Below are 20,454 nucleotides of genomic sequence, written 5' to 3' on the forward strand. Positions count from 1 at the left end.
TAAATAATAATTAAAAATAATGAATATAATTAAAGATCAGTAAAACTATTTTGATGTGTGGAAGGATTATAATGATATGAATAAATATTGCTATATTAAAAATTAGCCTAACAGTTGGCGGTGTGTGATGAGGACTAGCTCTATTCTTCCAAGTCTTAAACTGCTAAATTAGGAACGGCTAACGCAAATAACACTCGTTTAGCTTTGCGCAAAATTGAAAAACCGGAAAACAAACAATATTTGGGAAGGGTCCCAGAAAGTGTTCTCTTTGAAGATCAAATGACACCAAAATAAAAGAAACAAATATTTTTATTTCTTACATTTGAAGTTCATATGTAACGTCATGCTGTGTTTTCGCCTACAGAGAGCATAATTATTCTCGTGGTTCATGGTACGTGCATGTTTTACTGACTTCACGATAGTACGAATAGCAAAGTTAAGTAGCCCTTGGAAATGTTGATAAACATCCGCATTAGCAATGCTTGTACAGTGATGTCGAGAAAACCCGCTTGTAGAGAAATATATATGCAAAAACGGCTCGTTTTTACATATATAATGCTTGAATACAGCCATCTGTTGTCACAAACATAACGTGATGACCCCCAACCAGATAGGACGAATTAAAACGAGGTAAATGTATGAAACCTTACAATTCAATGTACCTAACTCTTGTAAGTTGAACGGCAAAATCAACTAGTAATGTGTAATTTCAGTTGAAATAAAAGTTGGGTTAAAATATGATCTTCATGACCTTTCTGGTTAGTTCCAACGAGCTATAACCAATAGAAGTGACTTTAGTTATTCACACAGAACTGAGCAACTACGTTGGTTTCAAATAACTTAATAATTCTTCAGTACATCTATCTTACAACATCTTTAGAACTTGTAAGAGCAGCTGACGTCGTCATATTTAAAGTCATGAAATTTAGGTCCTTAATTTACCCATCCTATGTCATATTACAAATATACCTATATTGTTTAAAATAATTCATTGAAAGAATAAATTTTAAGCAAAGAACTTTCTAGAATTTTTTTATTTAAGGATCATAAGAGACAAATAACTAGGGTAGAAAAAGTAAATATTTCATATTAACTGAGTCATAACAAAATGTAAATGATTCCGATCTCACTGTATACATGACTTGTGACCAATTATCTTATTCAAAATTGGTGAGGTCACAAAAATTGACAACACGCCTATAAGTACTTTTAGAAAACCTCATTAAACGAGATGTACTTTCTGATGGTCTCTCAGGTTAAATAACACCAAAATTAAAAGTAACAAATATGTATATGCCTTAGTTTGAAATTATTAAGCCATTTCATGCTGTTTTGTGGTGTTTTTTTTTTTTACCTACAGAGTATAATTCTTCTCTGACGTCAAAACAGTACGAATAGCAATGCTAATGAGCCTTGGAAATGCTGATAAACTTACTGCAGAAGTATGTTGAGCAGAGTTTATTTTTCTCTATTGTTACAACAGTAACTTGTACCAGAGTTCCTTCTTTGGATTTGTCATTATAGCAGTTGACTGAGAAATGAAGTTTGTTTTAATATTAACTGCATCAACTATTTCTGTAGTGCTCAAACTGAGCTATTATACTGCACCACAATTTGTGTGAATGTTTTCTTAAGATATGTAAATAAAGAATTTATAGTGTTTCTATCAGAACGAATTTACTTTAACAGGTTTCTCACCAGCCAGTGGGGAACAATTTTGTGTTTAAAAAAACTTGCCCAATCCGGTTTTTATTAATTTAAACTGAAAGTTTTGGACATAATTGTGGCTGCGAAAAGTGATTTGAAGCTATAAGGTGACAAAACTCCGTCAGTGAATCGAGAGCTTAGCAGCCTAGCACAAGATTGTGTGTTTATGTGTGTTTTCTTATAGGAAAGCCACAACGGGTTATCTGCTGAGCCCACCGAGGGGAATCGAACCCCTCATTTTAGCGTTGTACGTAGCACAAGAAGCGTGGATGTCTCCAAATGACACAGAAGTATACCTTCTTTATTCTTTTGCTATAACCGCCCCAAAGGGCACAGCTGTATGTCTGCGAACTTACAACGCTAGAAACCGGATTTCAATACTCGTGGTGGGTGGTTAAAGCAAAAGAATAAAAAAGAAAAATATTATTTATCTTCCCTGAAATTTCGAGAGGATAAGGGAGGGAAAATCCCGTATTTGTGCTGTCTGCTCTCAATACAACAAATAAGTACGAAAAATTAGCAAAGTAAAAAAATACTAACGAGAATAGTGTGGTGAAAACGAACTTCTATGATAATTTATTTGTTTTGAATTTCGCGCAAACCTACACGAGGGTTTGTTTTGTTTTGTTTTTGAATTTCACACAAAGTTACTCGACGGCTATCTATGCTAGCCGTCCCTAATTTAGCATTGTAAGGCTAGAGGGAAGGCAGCTAGTCAGCACCACCAACCGCCAACTCTTAAGCTATTCTTTTACCAACGAATAGTGGGATTAACCGTGACATTCTAACGCCACCACGGCTGGGAGGGCGAGAATGTTTGGCGTGACAGCCTACACGAGGGATATCTGCGCTAGCCGTCCCTAATTTAGCAGTGTAAGGCGAGAGGGATGGCAAGTAGTCATCACCACCCACCGTCAATTCTTAGGCTACTCTTTTACCAACGAATAGTGGGATTTGATTTACTTATTTTAGCTGAAAACACGATGTAGTTTATTATTCTGAGGATAAGTTTAAGGACGATTCGAAATTCTACTTGGTCATAAACGAAACACAATGAAGTCTTGAATTTTTCTTGTTATTTTTATGTTTAACACACTTACACTGAGTTTACATATTTTGGAATAAGTGCAATGTACTAAGATTAACATTTATAAGTTTTGAACACCTGTTTTTGAAACTAAACCTGAAATAATACAAAAATCGTGTTTAATTTTTTTCTCAATTAATGAAATTACAAGAAATAATAATAACAATGATTTGTTAAAATATGAATAACATAAAAAATAATCAATTCTCAAGTTTATGAGAAAAAGAAATAAATAAACGATTTTCACTATTTCCCGATCATAAGTTTATCAAATTATACTTTAAATTATTTAGAAAAGAAAATATTGTCTTGGTAAATAAGATTTGCTCTTATTTCTAAAAGCGAAAGTTTCATGGTTAGTGACTCTGGTTTGAGCGTATTTTAAAGAATCTTATGGATTATGCAATTTAGCCATTGACACAGATAAACTTGGATACGTATACGTCTGTTTGATCTGAAATATCTATATAATATACTTACTTGGTCTTTGTTTGTGGAAACATTTTAAAATGACCACATGGTCATTGTTACTTCAAATGAAACCGATCATGAAAAAAGTCCTTAAATTCATTATTGAAACAAATTAGTAAAAATAGTCCAAAGTGAAGAAAACTTCGATTCATGCGAGATGTATGGAGAAAAGGCAGCAGATTTCACTGTGTTTGTAATTCAGTCAAACTTCCATCAGAATCAAAGAACTCTCTCTAGCCGGGACTATAACTATTTTCAACGTTCAGACATCCCAAACATATTTTCTTAGTTTGGTAGCTATATGCCATTCATAAAGGGAATATGACATTAATCAGGAATTGAATGAAAGTGTGGATGTTAATTTGTGTATTGTTAAAGAGAAATGTTATTATACAACTAAAATAAAGTGAATAATGTTGATGTGATCTTTGTAACGCTGAGACTTTTGTACTTTATCTACTCTAAATACTTGACGTGGAAAATAGATATGCATTTTGATTCGATTCTATTTACAACACTTCATTTTGTAAATTGTTTAACTTATTATAAATACTACATATGTAAATATCAGTCCTCTTCTTCACGAGGTACAATAATTGGTCAAGCATTTCAAATATGTCAGACACCTTGGATTAGGACTATTTCCTCCTCGCTTTGTTCGTGGACATTTCTTTGAATAATTTCTTGCAGTTTGTGACTTCAAACCTATTGGATAAGACAGCTAACAATACTTGATAAGTTAGGGTTCTCAACTTGGAAAGTGTTTAATATTATTAAAATCGATCCTTCTTTAAAGGAGAACATTATGAATAACTTGTTCGTTTTTAATAATATGAACATTTCAAGTGTCTGATATGTCTCTTATGTTCTCTTCCCATTATCGGCAGTAGAGCAGTAGTGGTAACACACGTTTATTAAATAGGTTCTCCTATGGAATATTTCAAAATAACCGATATTTTAGGTTAATTCTTAAGTAGCTGCAAAAAATAAATGTGTCTGATTTTATCTTTATTCTCCAGAAGTTTTATTTCCTGATTTAAATGTATTGCTCGTTAAATGTGTCGTTGCTATTATCTTTCTTTGCATGATTATGTCTTTCTACACTTAATCTATTGTAAATATTCAATTTTGCCAGTATGCTTTCTTCAATCTTATTTTTATAATCCTTGTGACTTCAGTTAATATGAATCTTTTAATTTTTTTACTCTAGTCTTTTGTCTCTTATAGCCATCAGGTAAAAAATCCTATGGCATGGACACATTGTTCTTACAAGTTCTAAATGTTTTGTAATGTAGATATACTGAATAATAGATATATTGCTGCTTAATAGTGTCTGAATAAGTAAAGTCTTAGTTTAGGTAATAACACGTTGGAACTAACCAGAAAATTCACATTTTAACTCAACTTTTATTTCAACTGAATTATACATTTCTAGTGTATTTTGTGGTACAATTTTAAAGAGACTTTTCAGCATATTGAATTGTAAGTTTCCCTACATTTACTTTGTTCTAATTCGACTTACCTCATTGGGGATCATCACGTTCTGTTTGTGGCAACAGGTGGCTGTGTGGAAACAAAATTTATAAAGCACATCAGCATTATTATTCATACTTTTGTGACGTCAGAGAAGAATTATGCATTCTGTAAGCTAAAAAAAAACCAGCATGAAATAGGTTAATAACTTCAAAGTAAGACATAAACATATTTCTTACTCTTGATTTTGGTGTTATTTAATCTTAAAAGGAACGCTGTTCCTAAGTAACCATGAGGAAGTACATCTAGTTTCATGAGGTTATCTTCGTATCCGAGAATATATTTTAATTTGTATAGATAAGAACTGTTTCCAGCTATACACATTGACGTGCGTTTCGAAATAAATACAATTGATTAAAACTGGTTTACTTAAAGCCTTTACTTCTGTAACATTATAATTAAAAGTCGTTTTAAAAGTGCTCATAATTGTGTTGTCAATTTTTGTGACGTCACCAACTTTGAACAAGATAATTGGTCACAAGTCATGTATACAGTGAGACCTCAATTATTTACACTTTGTTATGACTCCAGTTAATATTAAAGTCTTAATTTTTCTACCCAAGTTATTTGTCTCTTATGATCCTTAAATAAAAAATTCTAGAAAGGTCTTAACTTAAAATTTATTCTTTCAATGGATTATTTTAAACAATATAGGTATATTTGTAATATGACATAGGATGGGTAAATTAAGGACCTAACATTTCATGACTTTAAATATGACGACGTCAGCTGCTCTTACAAATTCTAAAGATATTGTAAGATAGATGTACTGAAGAATTATTAAGTTATTTGAAACCAACTTAGTTGCTCAGTTCTGTGTGAATAACTAAAGTCACTTCTATTGGTTATAGCTCGTTGGAACTAACCAGAAAGGTCATGAAGATCATGTTTAACCCAACTTTTATTTCAACCGAAATTACACATTTCTGCAACTTACAAGAGTTAGGTACTTTGGATTGTAAGGTTTCATACATTTACCTCGTTTTAATTCGTTTTATCTGGTTGGGGGTCATCACGTTATGTTTGTGACAACAGATGGCTCTGTACTAGCATTATATATGTAAAAACGAGCCGTTTTTGCATATATATTTTTCTACAAGCGGGTTTTCTCAACATCACTGTACAAGCATTGCTCATGCGGATGTTTATCAACATTTCCAAGGGCTACTTAACTTTGCTATTCGTACTGTCGTGAAGTCAGTAAAACATGCACGTACCATGAACCACGAGAATAATTATGCTCTCTGTAGGTGAAAACACAGCATGACGTTACATATGAACTTCAAATGTAAGAAATAAAAAAATATTTGTTTCTTTTATTTTGGTGTCATTTGATCTTGAAAGAGAACACTTTCTGGGACCCTGCCCAAATATTGTTTGTTTGTCCGGTTTTTCAATTTTGCGCAAAGCTAAATGAGTGTTATTTGCGTTAGCCGTCCCTAATTTAGCAGTTTAAGACTTGGAGGAATACAGCTAGTCATCACCACACACCGCCAACTGTTAGGCTATTTTTAATACAGCAATAATTATTCATATCATTATAATCCTTCCACACATCTACAATAGTTTTACTGATCTTTAATTATATTCATTATTTTTAATTATTATTTAAGAACTACGTTCTCTTTTAAACCCAAATCCCTCTTTCTTGGTTTTCTCTCTCTCTTTTAGATTCTCTCTTTGTTTAATTTTTCTCTTGATATTTTTTCTCATTCACATAACCTGCGACCTTTCTCTCTTGTCTTGTCTGTTTACTTTTGTCACGTACTAAGTTTCTATGTACGAATATTTTGTTCTTTTAAACATCTGTTTTTATATTATTTTGGTGCTCCAGGTATTTCTCCTTATTCTCTCCATTGTTTCATATCGATGCACTAATTGTTATATTGAACTGTAGTCTAAAGTGAAACTTATCTTCACAAAATGTTTACACTTCTAACACCACTAATATAACATTGGGTGTGTTCTACTGGGTTAATGAAACTATTGTGAATTACGGTACACGTAATAATAATGAATTAATTTATTTTTTCAATAACGTTTGCTGTATTCTAGATGTAGCAGCTGTCTCTGTAAATCACTGACCAACACTGAACTCAATGAATCATAAACTCAACAATTCTTTCAATCTACAAGTATAGTAATATTGTGAAAGTTACGTCTTCATTCATAAAATTAAGCTTACAAAATTAACAACATGACCCAGGTACGGCCTGTTATAAAGTAGTACAACTGAATTAAGTCTAAGTTGTAGAATGAGAAAACAAAGATACTTCACGTGAAAGTGTTTCAAGTTAAAGTCGGATGATAAATGAATAAATTATAAAAAAGTAAAGATAAAGGTGGGTAATGTAAATGGCTTATAGTGATAGGTAAAATGTAATACATAACAAAACAAGCAAATTTACAATGAATAAAAGAAACGATAATTAATAGCTAGAGGTACTTTGAATACCTGTGTATTAAATACGCTCGATACATTCACGACTGTATGTGTATATGATATCAACACATGCACGTTTGTAAAGAAAGACAAACAAAACATCCAACCACAAAATTACAAAAAACACTCTAACCGCCAGGTGTCGCATCATATATTATAAAAAATATAGTGAGGAAACTACACCAAATAATAACCAGTAAAGATGATGTTGTTGGTCGTTACTGTTCTGTTGTTATTGGTGGTGACTTGGTTCAGGTAGGTGGTTTCACAGACAAGTAGATAGAAACTGTTTGTCAAAAAAAAGAAACCAAATTGATGAACAAGAGGAAAAACATTAACGTAATTAGTGATTAAGTAGAAATTACTACGTAGTGAGTTGAGTGAAACAGATAGATCTATGAAGAATCAGAGTTTTCCTTGTTTGTATTACATAGATTTTGTAACAAATGTAAAAACGTATTTAGAATGTGAAACTTGAAGGGTTTTAATTCTGAAACTTGAAATAGAAAAATGAAATCTAAATGTATCGATCTTTAATTTTCTATTTAAACTTAGAAATATTAAAACATATTTTGAATGTTAAACTTGAAAGGCTCTAACTTATCATATTTAAACATGACGTATTATTTTATCCTCACAGAGTTTTTATGAATTCATTACTGACACGTTATTGTAACTTTAGTTAAAATGAAAGTGTCAATTTTTCTACCCTACTTATTTATCTCTTATGGTCCTCAAATAAAAAAAATTATAGAAAGGTCTATGCTTAAGATTTATCCTTTCAGTGGATTATTTCAAATAATATACGTATATTTGTAAAATGACATAGGATGGGTACATTAAGGACCTACTATTTACTGACAGTAAATCTGTTAACGTTAGCTACTATTACAACGTGCATATGTTTTGTAAATTAGATACACCGTACAATTCTTCAGATGTTTGAAACCAACGTAGTTGCTAAATTCTGTCTCAATAACTAAAGTCACTTCTATTGGTAATAGCTCTTTGGAACATCTCAGAAGGTCATGAAGATCATATTGTAACCAAGCTTTTATTTTAACTGAAATTATACATTTCTAGTTGAATTTGCCGTACAATTTAAAAGAGACATTTAGGTGCATTGAATTGTAGGTTTCCATACATTTATCTTGTTTTAATTTAACTTATCCGGTTCGGGATCATCACGTTATGTTTGTGGCAACAGATGAGCTGACTATGTACAAGCATTCCTCATGCGAAAGTTTATCAACATTTCCAAGGCCCCCTTAACTTTGCTATTCGTACTGTCGTGACGTCAGTGAAATGTGTACATACCATGAATCACGAGAATAATTATGCTCTCTATAGGCTATAACACAGCAGGACGTGACATATAAACTTCAAAAGTAAGAAATAAAAATATTTGTTTCTTTTATTTTGGTTTTATTTCAACTTCAAAGAGTTTTTTTCGGAGACTCTAACGATGTAAATCTAGGTTCATGAGGAAGGATTTCGTAACTTTAACAAACCATGAAGAATCGGTATTAGGATTAGGGAACGTACAGATGGCATCATGATTTAGGTAATGGAAGATTGGGTGTAGATTGTAGATAGAACGTCTCATGACACGGCCATCAGATTTGTTCAGAACCCTACGTACGTAACCCTATAAACATATAGTCTAAACTAGTAAGAGTGACGTAACAGTTTCGTCTTGTTCTACCACAGGTGGCGACAGAAGAAGTTGTCTTTCTTTCAAGACCTTGGCATTCCAGGACCACAACCAAACTTTTTCTTTGGAAACTTGAGAGAATTTCAAACCAAGGTTTCGAAAAAAAATTATTTGAAATTCTAATATTTCAAACAAAATTTGAGAAAATCTATTATTATAAGTTTAAATTAAGTTTCTTGGAAGTTCAAAATTTTTAAAAAAATCAACGAATTGGAGTTCTGAGCTATCACATCAACATGTTTGGTTTCAGTTTTGTTTAAATATGAAATACAATAACTAAACCATTTTTACGACATATAAATTTTTCCTCTCAAGGTCTAAGTTTACAGAATAAGGATATTGGGATTTCAACTTTTTTAAACCAAGTAAAATATTGTAAAAATGTAAAATGTGGGCTACAAAAAATAAGATAAAATAAGATTAATTTCGATAGAAACATTATATATAAATAGTTTAAATTTTATTTGTAAATAAAAAACACTACCAATCCATATCAATGCAAACATTTCCAGAAATTTATTGAAATAGTAAAACTCAAGCACTGAACAAACAACTGCTGCAGTTAACAGTAAAAATAATTCACCATCAACTGCTGTAGCAGCAGATCAAATGAAACATCTCTGCAGTAATTGATGCTACAACAAGACCATGAAAAGCAATACATCTTTACTTTAATAACACTATGTATTACAATCTTACAAAACTACTCACTATTGTTGTTGTTATGTACTCAACATTTATACTTAAGATGGTTTGATTAACTTTGTTTAACTCCAAGATTCATTGTTAAATACGTACAGTAAATATTTTAATAATGAAACTTTACATAAGTGGTCAATAAGCTGTCAACATTTTATCTGTAGTATAGGCTAAATAATTCTCAGTTTATTGGTTAGTAATCCTCAGTAATCCTCAAAAGTTGATCAACTTCATCGTAACTATTTCAGATGGATTACAGCTTTGGTTAAATTTTTACTTTATTTTCAACATAGATAATTAATGTGTATATTTTTCTCTCTATTAAAGGGTGCTATTAAATGTCATGAAGAATGGATAAAAAAGTATGGGAAGATTTGTGGGTAAGTTGTTTTACAGCTTTCAGAAAATGACCAAATAGTTTATTTGTTAACGTGATTTTTGATACATCTAATAGGCGGCGTCACCTACAAAACGAAGGTAGAAACTCTTCCCTCACTTCACTCTGTTGTTGCTGGTTGACATCAAAGACAAATATTAAAGACAGTTTTATATTTATCTCTATAACATTATTCTAGATAGATAAAGATAATATATAACGTATTAATATACATTTCTATATTATTACCAGATTTTCCTTTAACCCTTCACTATTAAATCATGTCTTTCACAAATGTATTTTACACTTTATTTTCCATTCTGTCACATAAGACATTTTTTACATTTTTGTTAAAATAGTGAAATTCGCAGTATAAAACAATTTAATAAACGTTTTTCTTTCACGTATCTGTTACTGAATATTTTAATATTTATTTCCTAGATTCTACTTCGGACGATTACCTATAATTATTGTAGCGGATTTGGACCTTTTGCGACAAATTCAAATTAAGGATTTTCAAAAGATTACGGGTCGACCGGTAAGAAAGCGCCACCTACAAAATAATTTGAAAATCACAAGTTTAATTAACCAAACAATGTCACACACGGAATATTTCAAACAACCAGAATGCTTTAAAGTAGGTAATCTAAAATAAGGACAGAATATGTGAATAATTAAATCATAACACTAAAATAAGTGACATTTCTCATCCATAACTAGTTTAGAATATACCTGCTGTAAGGTATTGTCATGCGTACTGTTTTCTCAATTTTCGTACAAGTATTTTGCATGTGAATGTGATACTAATGTAATGATAACAACATAAATACGCAGTACAATAGTAATAGGTGTGGGACACAAACCTGTTTAAAATAGTTACTACAGTCGTAGATCTGATATAAAGAGTAAAAGTGGAAATATGTAGAAGCTATGATTTTTTTTCTCACCAATACACCTTTAACCATTCCGTTAAGCCTAAGGGCTAAGCGTTATGTCTGAGGGCTTATAACGATAAAAATAAGTTTTGATACTCGCGGTTGATAGGATACAGATAGTCCACTGTGAAGCTTTGCTCAAAAAACAATAATTTTAATCTAGTAATTACTGATTATTAATGGCCCGGTATGGCCAAGTGTGTTAAGGCATTCGACTCCTCATCTGAGGGTCCCGAGTTCGAATCCCCGTCACATCAAACATGCTCGCCCTTTCAGCCGTAGGGGTGTTATATTGTGACGGTCAATCCAACTATTCGCTAGTAAAAGAGTAGCCCAAGAGTTGGCGGTGGGTGGTGATGACTAGCTGCTTTCCCTCTAGTCTTACACTGCTAAATTAGGGACGGCTAGCACAGATAGCCCTCGAGATAGCCCCATCAGACTGTTTATAAATTGATCTTTTAGCCTAATTGTTACTTTTTTAAATATTATAATTGAATTACAAATATTGTCGGTAGTGTACCTATCAGCAACATTTCATAATGTTTTTTTTTTTTATCTTGGCACAGAGGTTTACCCTAAACTAAAGTATTTTTATCTCATCCAATGCATAGACATCTTTCTTATCATCATAGATGTTAATCCCTGGAGGTTCGCAGCCATTGAAAGAGTCTAAATCACACCTGATTTTCATTCGTGGAAAACACTGGAAGGAAGTTCGTAGTCTCCTCACTCCAACCTTCAGTTCCAGCAAAATGAAACAGGTAAGTATTGTATTTATTCTACAACTTAAACATTGTTTCAATGTAGTCTGATAACAGTAACTATCGTCAGACACTTCTCACATAAATCTACGTTATCATATTTTACACATTTAAAAGCTGCTGCAGAGATCACACAATGTCTTTTCATCACCAAACCCTCAGGTGCCGCTCTTGTAGAAAATATAAAATATATGTATCTCTGTCTTTCTGTATATTAATATATCTACCTGTACTGTCTGTTCGTTTATTTTTTTCCATTTCTTCATTTTCTTCTCTCTCTCCTCTGTTTAAACACGTTTCTGTCTTTCAGTACATTCATCTGTCTATTCGTTTATTTCAGTATTTTCATTTCTGTATTTTCTTTCAGTACATCTCTCCTATCTCTGTATAAATTTTTTTTTCTTCTCTTCTTTCAGTACATTTATCTGTTTATTCGTTTATTTTTTCCATTTCTGTATTTTCTTCTCTCTCTCCTCTGTATAAATATGTTTCTGTCTTTCAGTACATTCATCTGTCTATTCGTTTATTTTTTTCCATTTCTGTATTTTCTTCTCTCTCTCCTATGTATAAATATGTTTTTGTCTTTCAGTAAATTCATCTGTCTATTTGCTTATTTTTCCATTTCTGTATTTTCTTTTCTCTCTCCTGTGTATAAATATGTTACTGTCTTTCAGTACATTCATCTGTTTTGTCTGTACTGTCTATTAATCTACTACATCTATAGATAGTTGAAGAAAGAAGAAAATTCTACTGTTTTAATTCTCAAGTTTCAGATTTTTACAAACGTTTTGTTTTAATTACTTATCTCAAAATAAACTAAAAATCATGAAGCTTTTATAAATCATTTTATTATTTTCTCTCTTTAACTTGACTTTAAATTAAATGACAGTTAATTAAAAGTAATTAAATGTTATTATTACGTAATAAAGATTAAATAATGTTGTTGTTTTGAATTAAGCACAAAGCTACACAACGGGCTATCTTTGCTCTGCCCACCATAGGTATCGAAACCCGGTTTTAAATCCGCAGACATACCACTGAGCCTCTGAGGGTCAACATTGTTAAACCACATTTAAATTAGTAATAATACTTACATACAGGTTAAGTCCTCCACTGGTACAGTGGTAAATATTTGCATTTACAACACTAAAATCAGGAGTTCAATTCCTTTTGGTGGACCCAGCAGATAGCCCAATGTGGCTTTGCCATAAAAAAATACGCACATACAATTTAGCTACTACAGTAATTATTATTAATTCATCTGTATACCAGTACAAATATTGTTAAAATAATAACTATAAACAGTCATTATAATTATAATGATTTATACACATACGTTTTATGATGTTTGTACCAGTGTCTAATAATACGTAAAATATCAAACATGTTATAACAAACCTTTATTAACATTAGAATCTATGCCACATTACGTGTAATTTTCAAAGGTAATAATAAGAAAGGACTACAGGGATGATTTATAAGTTTTGCCACAAACTCAGATCCACTTCACGTGTAAGCATATGGGATAAGACCCGGCATGGCCAGGTGAGTTAAGGCGCTTGACACGTAATCTGAGGGTCCCGGGTTGGAATCCCCGTCGCACCAAACATACTTGCTCTTTCAGCCGTGGGGGCGTTATAATGTTACGGTCAATCCCATTATTCGTTGGTAAAAGAGTAGCCCAAGAGATGGCGATGGGTGGTGATGACTAGCTGCCTTCCCTCTAGTCTTACGCTGCTAAATTAAAAATGGCTAGCACAGATAGCCCTCGTGTATCTTTGCGCGAAATTCAAAAACAAAGAAACAAACATGTGGGATATCACAATATGTCGGTCAATCCTACTATTCGTCGGTAAAAGAGTAGCCCAAGAGTTGGCGGTAGGTGGTGATGACTAGCTGCCTTCCCTCTAGTCTTATACTTTTAAATTATGGACGGCTAGCGCAGGTAGCCCTAAAGTAGCTTTGTGCGAAGTTAAACAACAATCACAATTTGCACTCGAAGTAAAACTTTAATGGGAATAATCTAATAAGTATTATGGAAGAAAAATACACTGGAGTTGTGGCTTTTTATAAAGTCATTCAAGCTATGTGTTGTTGCTAGTGGCAGAACAAATAGGAATATAATTTGTATCTAGAGAAATATTAAACAGAAAGTTTAAAGAAGTTATAGTGTCATTGTATAGAGATTTATTAAACCGTATTTGGCTGTGTTTAGTTTTGGGCTCCTTACCATAGAAAGGACATTGAAATGACGGAATATGATCAGAGGACAGAGAAAGGATACTTGAACAGTATCTGTGACAGAAAAGTTGTCATACGAGGTTAAGCTTTCTAAAATTGGTTTCTTTTTAAACAACCAGATAAAAGAGAAGGGATCTAACTGGAGTGTTCAAGATTGTTAATGGAATTTATGGTGCTAATACCTCATTGTTCATCGTATTTAATGGTGGAACTGGTAAGATTAGATGGCACAAGTATAGATTTTAGTAGAGTGTGGGTCATCTAAGACCTTTAATTTAGAACAGGTTGCCTTCAGATCTTTTATAATAAGCTACTTTGAGGGAAAGTTTGATGACTATTTGAATCTAAGTGATATTATTGAGTTTTTCAATGTTTAGTTTAATTTATTGGATCAAATGGGCCTTTGCTGCCTTTTTGATGTTATGTTACATAATTTAAGTTTACTATTACTTTGTCCTAGAAAAATCAAATTCAAGCTGTAAGTTAACACGTAATCAAAGTACTCCAATTTTGATTTTATATATATATGAATTTTATCACTGACATTTTTCAATAACTAGTATACTAATGATAATCCAAAGCACCTACCTGCAGATTTTTTGTATTATAATACAAACCTGTAGTAAACTAATTTCCATTCGAGGTGACACCAATCATGCAGAAAGCTGTTGATATCCTAATGGAAAAAATAGCCCCAAAAGCCCAGACAGAAGAGGATTTCGATATATACGAGATGTACCAAGGACTTACAACTGATGTCATTGGTCAAACTGCTTTTGGAGCCCAGACAAATGTCCAGCGTAATCCAAAAGATCCATTTCTGATCAATTCCAGAGCTTTTTTCAACATCCAGACCTCGCAGTTTCTCATCTTTTTATCAAGTATGTTTGAATTGAATTCTTTTTGATGTTAAAAGACACATTTCGATTTCTTTCCATTTTTAGTCTATTTTTAAGTGTTGGAAATTTTGAAAAAACAAAATTCTCTAGTATTTATGTACAGATCGTAGGGAAAGACATGTTTTAAATGTGGCTTCATTGCATAACATCTTCTGTGTGTGACTTCACTATGTAACATACAATCATGACGTTGTACTGGCCAGTAAATTTGATTTATATGACGTACGTTCACTAGAGAGTTTTAAGACTGTTTGTTTGTTTTTTGAATTTCGCGCAAAGTTACCCTATTGCTATCTGCGTTAGCCAGATCTAATTTAACAATGTAAGATTAGAGGGAAGACAGGTGGTCATCACCGCGCTCATCCAACTGTTGGGCAACTTTTTAACAACGAATAATGAGAGATTGACCGTCACATTATAACGCCCCCACAGCTGAAAGGATGAGCATGTTCGGTGTGATAGGGATTCGAAACCGAGACCATCAGATTACGAGTCGAGCACCCTAATCACTTGGCCATGTCGGGCCTCGGTGCGTCAGGTATCACATTTTTTTGCTAATAAATTTACAGTTTACTTCTTACTTTGTATTTAGTGATTACTGGGTAATATTATTTTGTATTTCGAACATTATAAATGTATTTGACTTTGTACATTCAATAAAAGTAAACATAATTTATTCTTGCGTTCGGTCTCATTCTACTAACAAGTCTAGAGACGTATTCCAAATAAGTGGATAAAATATAGTTACTCTGACTAAATGTTCCATTTCACACGTTAACGTCTAACATCTAGTTCTGATCTTAACCAGAAATACTAAGAATTTTGCCATATGTGCGCCAAACAATCGGTATAAATGTTAAAGTTAAACTGTTAAAAAGCCTAAAAAATAAATTGATAAAGTTAAAACAACACAATGTCCAAAATTTGGATAAAAGATCTAAAAATAATTGAAAAGGTCAATGGGCCGTTTTAATATAAAAACACAAGTAAATTGGACAGTGTCACCATTGTCAATGACACTGTCCAAAGTTCGGGTAAACCCATAAAAATACACGTCTGAAATGGTGTTGTTACTCACTGTCGTAATGACGTTACAACAATAAAACGTGGGCTACTTGACTTTACTGTCACTCAGGCCACACATTGGTGCATCGGTCCCAGATGAAAGAAAATGATGCATGTTAAAAAAGACACATATTAGAAAATAATAGAAATTCTTGTTGCATGGATCATTTTCTTGAGTTGAATTTCAAGATGGAACGAAGTATTGATATGTAAATGTGTATAGAGTTATATTATTTCAAAGTAGAGCAATGTAAGTCTCCACCAGACGTTTTCTATTTGAAAATACAACTAACTTAAGTTTGAAATTAGAAAACTACACCTGACTCGATGTTAAAAGTTTAATGTGGATTATCATTTTATTTAAACGCTTATGGTGGTTTATTGATAAACGGCTTTGGTTTTCAGTATGTTTTCCTGAGTTTCTTAGCATCGTTGGTACAATACGAAAACTGGTGGACTTCATATGGCATCAGATATTCTCAACCCCAGGAAGATCTATAGTCGAAGGAATTACGAAAGTGATAAAGGAAAGACGAAGAAATCCAGAGGTAATATTTCTTCAGTGTTTCATCATATCGGTAATAACTCTTGTCGTCACTCAGTTTTCAGAAAGTCCGTTCCAAATTATCCCGTGAAATAGCCACTAATAATTTTATCTCTGGAGTAATGTCTTTAAAAAAGGTGTTGTTTACATCAATATCTGAAGCCACATTCGTTGCAAGTGATAAGATTGGAGCTTTATAAAGTAGCTCTGAGAATCGCAATTGGAAGTTTTAACCTGATGGCAGGTTATGTGCACATAGATTAAATGGCTTAAATGGGTTAAAATTCAGGTATAGCTGTCTATAATTAGCAGCATCCGTTATCACATAATAATCAGCATAATCATGCGGTCATAGCTTTTGACTTCTAATCTGAGAGTCGCCCTTTCAACCGTGGGGGTGTTATAATGTGATGGTTAATCTCACTATTCATTGGTAAAAGAGTAGCCCAAGAGTTGGCGGTGGGTGGTGATGTCTAGCTGCTTCTAGTCTTAAATAACGAAATTAAAGTCAGATAGCCCTCGTGTAGCTTTGCGCGAAATTCAAAACAAACACTCAAACCGTCATCAGAAGAACATTGTCTGGTGTTAAGCAGCACCAGTTGGAACCTTCGATCCGCAGCCCAAGATGCTAATCACCAGGCAACTCAAAACTAAAACAGGTTTTCTAAACCGTTAATGCTTCTTCTTCCTTCTAATTCGATAAAATAATGACCTTAAGGATTTACACACTTTATGACATCTTATTAAAGCAGGATATCTAAAGATGAATTCGACTATTTTTGTAACTTCCCAAACACCAGTATGGTTTGATTTTGTTTCAAAAGTCAGTTGTACTCTTCTGAACAACATCGAAATTTTACTGTAAATTATTTTATTGGTTAATCATTGTATATAAGTTTGGTATTTTCTCTTATTTTTTAGCTTCGAAGAGCTGATCTTCTTCAGATGATGTTGGATGCTCAAATGGCTGAAGAAGACATTGAAAATGCCACTGCTAAACACCTGACGGCTGGTGAAGACGAGCCAATAAAGGTGCTTTCAATGGTGAAAAGGTGACCTTAGGCCTAATATACTTTCATTGATGAAAAACAACTTCAACATTACAATTTATTTAGTATAGAAATTGTCTTTAAAATACAAAATAAATTTTGATATACACAAATCTTGCAATTCCTCAATTTAAATAAGTTCTTACAATAATAATTACTATTCAAATTATTACTTAATATAAATACTGTTTCAACTATTATTATACTGAACGTTTATTAGCATACTGTTATACATTATTCGCTTCTTTCACTCATACATTGTCATGAGTATACCTCGTTTTCTTGTTATAAAACATCTTATGTATGCATGGGTTTGTGAAAAAATGAATCCTCGTGCAATGAATACTAAACCACAAGGAAATGTATGATGTAACAGAGTCTGCATGCAGTCAAGGTGCCATCACTTCTGTGCAGATCACCTTCATTATTCGTTAAGACGCAGACATAAACATGTCCTGATCCTAAACCATGCTTCATTGTGGATTTCGTAATATCACTGTTGTACCGTTCTTTTCTCTACCATATAACCAACTATAGTAATTTTTGTTGAACAATTCAAACGTGGATTCAGATTTAAAGAGCACGTGTTAACAGTTTGAGTCTATTCACTGTTAGTCATATAAAGCTTATTTCATCCTTTTGTTTTGCTCATTTCACCAGTGACCTTTGAGCTACCACAAGCCCACTCAAACCGTTTCATACTAATGTATCTTACTGTTCTTAAGGATTTTATATCAAATTCAATTATTTGTTTGGTCAAATGTTTGTAGTTTTTTTTTTCCTTCTGGTTGTATTTGATTAGAAAGCTCTAAAAATGGCAAGAAGCAGATGAAATTTATTACAGATGTGGAAATTAAAGCAAATTGCTTCTTATTTCTATTGGCCGGGTAAGTCATGTATTGGTATTATCGTTACTATAGACAAAAACCTTATTATTTGTTTTGATAATATTTTAAAAAAGAACTGAAGCTGTGATATAAACATAACATTTTCATAAAGAATATAAGCAAAACCTACCAAGATTTTATAGATTTATTATCATTGCAGTAATACTCAGTATTTCAATACTGTGTTTATATATGTTTTCCAATAATCATATCTACAAAATCGAAACTAAATTTAACTTATTTGAATAGCTATGAAACAACAAGTACAGCCCTCGGTTTCACAACTAATATACTAGTAAACCGACAAGATGTCCAGGAAATAATTCGTGAAGAAATAAACGATATCTTAGGCCAAGATGTAAGATTTGTGTTTTATTTGTATCTGAAATATAAGTTAGAACACTCAACTACACAACACACTTCAAATTTTCAATTTAACGTACTTTCAGCAAAATGTTATTCACAAGACATTTAGCAACATTATTGTAAAATCAATTCCTTTGTCATCAGAAGGTTTCTTTATGTTTAAAATGTTTAATATGAATTCCAAACAAGTCGATAATTATTCGATTTTATCTTAATATTGTTTTCAGGGTGTCTTAGATTACAACACAGTAAACAAACTCCAATATTTAGACCGAGTTTTCTCAGAATCTCTGCGAATGTACCCTCCACTAATCACGTGAGTTTGTTGTTCATTTAATTTATAGTGGCGCTATCTTCCAAAAGCAGAATTTTATCACATAAATCAGTTACTGACACATAACGGCAGCTGTTTTTATAATTAATCTAAATTATTCTGTATTGAAATTTGTGTACTCTCTTTTTAAGCTGAAAAAAATAGCTTGTTTCCCAAAACAACCTGCTAGTTTACGATCTAACAAAAAAACTCAATACCATAGTTTTTCTGGCAACTTCTGTCTCAAAATTAGAAAGTAAATATTGTACCAGTCGAGTAAATAAATTACAACCGAGTTAGATCGGAACAGATGTCATTTCTTTATTGTGACTGTGATCATTTTCTGTGATGATATTAAAATAATACATATCTTTATTTCAGGTTCACCAATAGAGTTACTGATGAGGATTACCAGCTAGGTGATTTTAAAATCCCCAAAGATACTGCCATACAGGTCCCTGTTTGGCACCTCCATCACGATCCAGAGATCTGGTCTGAACCATACGAGTTTAAGCCTGAGAGGTAAACAATAAATACGTAATACATGCCAAGAACTTTTGCTATTTTACAGTTTCATTAGCAATTGTCTTGGGAAATATTTACATTTTGATAGAAAGAAAACAGTGAACTTTTCTAACTTAAGTGTTATGTTATGGTTTCCAGGTTTCTACCCGAAAATAAGAAGGATATCCATTCCATGGCCTATCAACCGTTTGGATCTGGACCACGAAACTGTGTTGGAATGAGAATGGCGCAATTGGAAGCTAAACTAGCTTTGGCCAGAATCTTACGCGCTTACAAACTAGTTCCTTCTGAGAAGACTGGAATCGTACGTTTCAATTTGAAATATTCTGAAATAAAAGCATTGAACAAAGATAATACATTCTAATATTGTAATTTTCCTAAAATAATGTAAAACGTTACTTACAGAGAAATGGCAAGGTAAATATAAAATAAAATAGTATTAAAAACTCCTTTTCAAGTCATATTTAGACAACATAGGACATATGTGTTACTTGTTTCTTAAATATTCTTGTCTTTTAGGGAGATATCCAATATAAAGTCAAGTTCCTGACTATTGGTCCTATAAATGGAGTTCACGTGAAAGTATTTCCTGTCTAGTGGTGGCCTCTAGCAGAATATTTAAACGAAAATTATGTTTATTTAATCACGTTCATTTGTCAGATGAGGTTAAACGCATTGATGTTATTAACTCTGCTTTCGTGGGTTATAGATCGTATTTAGTGTGTTTATTAGTTTTTGTATTGTTAAACAGGATTGTAATTAATCAACGAAAATAAACTGACGAACCGTTCTGGATATCTCTGACTGTTTCTTATTTTGACTACTTTTTAAAAGGCCCG

The 20,454-nt window shown here is 32.5% G+C and overlaps 2 protein-coding genes across 3 annotated transcripts in view; both read left to right on the forward strand.

The window, feature by feature from the left end:
• Positions 1-7,413: 7,413 nt before the first annotated feature.
• LOC143247543 (cytochrome P450 3A8-like) overlaps positions 7,414-20,454 on the forward strand; it is a 68,225-nt gene continuing 55,184 nt past the window's right edge. For both annotated transcript variants that reach the window (XM_076495815.1, XM_076495816.1), the window contains exons 1-6: positions 7,414-7,496; positions 8,952-9,048; positions 9,982-10,034; positions 10,472-10,568; positions 11,598-11,726; positions 14,611-14,848. In XM_076495815.1, coding sequence (XP_076351930.1) covers positions 7,444-7,496; positions 8,952-9,048; positions 9,982-10,034; positions 10,472-10,568; positions 11,598-11,726; positions 14,611-14,848 — 667 coding nt within the window. In that variant the 5' untranslated portion in view covers positions 7,414-7,443. The remainder of the gene's footprint in view (positions 7,497-8,951; positions 9,049-9,981; positions 10,035-10,471; positions 10,569-11,597; positions 11,727-14,610; positions 14,849-20,454) is intronic.
• LOC143247551 (cytochrome P450 3A11-like) lies at positions 17,725-20,410 on the forward strand. Its single transcript, XM_076495826.1, has 6 exons — positions 17,725-18,411; positions 18,661-18,769; positions 19,005-19,093; positions 19,472-19,612; positions 19,754-19,919; positions 20,135-20,410. Exons 1-6 carry the CDS (start codon positions 18,353-18,355, stop codon positions 20,210-20,212), a joined length of 642 nt encoding a protein of 213 aa, XP_076351941.1. The 5' UTR covers positions 17,725-18,352; the 3' UTR covers positions 20,213-20,410.

The sequence above is a fragment of the Tachypleus tridentatus genome, chromosome 3 (assembly GCF_004210375.1).
Source record: "Tachypleus tridentatus isolate NWPU-2018 chromosome 3, ASM421037v1, whole genome shotgun sequence".
In the NCBI taxonomy this organism is placed as follows: Eukaryota; Metazoa; Arthropoda; class Merostomata; order Xiphosura; family Limulidae; genus Tachypleus; species Tachypleus tridentatus.

Excerpts from the sequence above, each read along its gene's own strand:
- LOC143247551 (XM_076495826.1), top strand. The coding sequence starts at position 18,353 with ATGAAATTTATTACAGATGTGGAAATTAAAGCAAATTGCTTCTTATTT. Across the intron at positions 18,412-18,660 it reads TTCTTATTTCTATTGGCCGG|CTATGAAACAACAAGTACAG; the intron begins GTAAGTCATGTA and ends TTATTTGAATAG. Across the intron at positions 18,770-19,004 it reads ACGATATCTTAGGCCAAGAT|GGTGTCTTAGATTACAACAC; the intron begins GTAAGATTTGTG and ends TATTGTTTTCAG.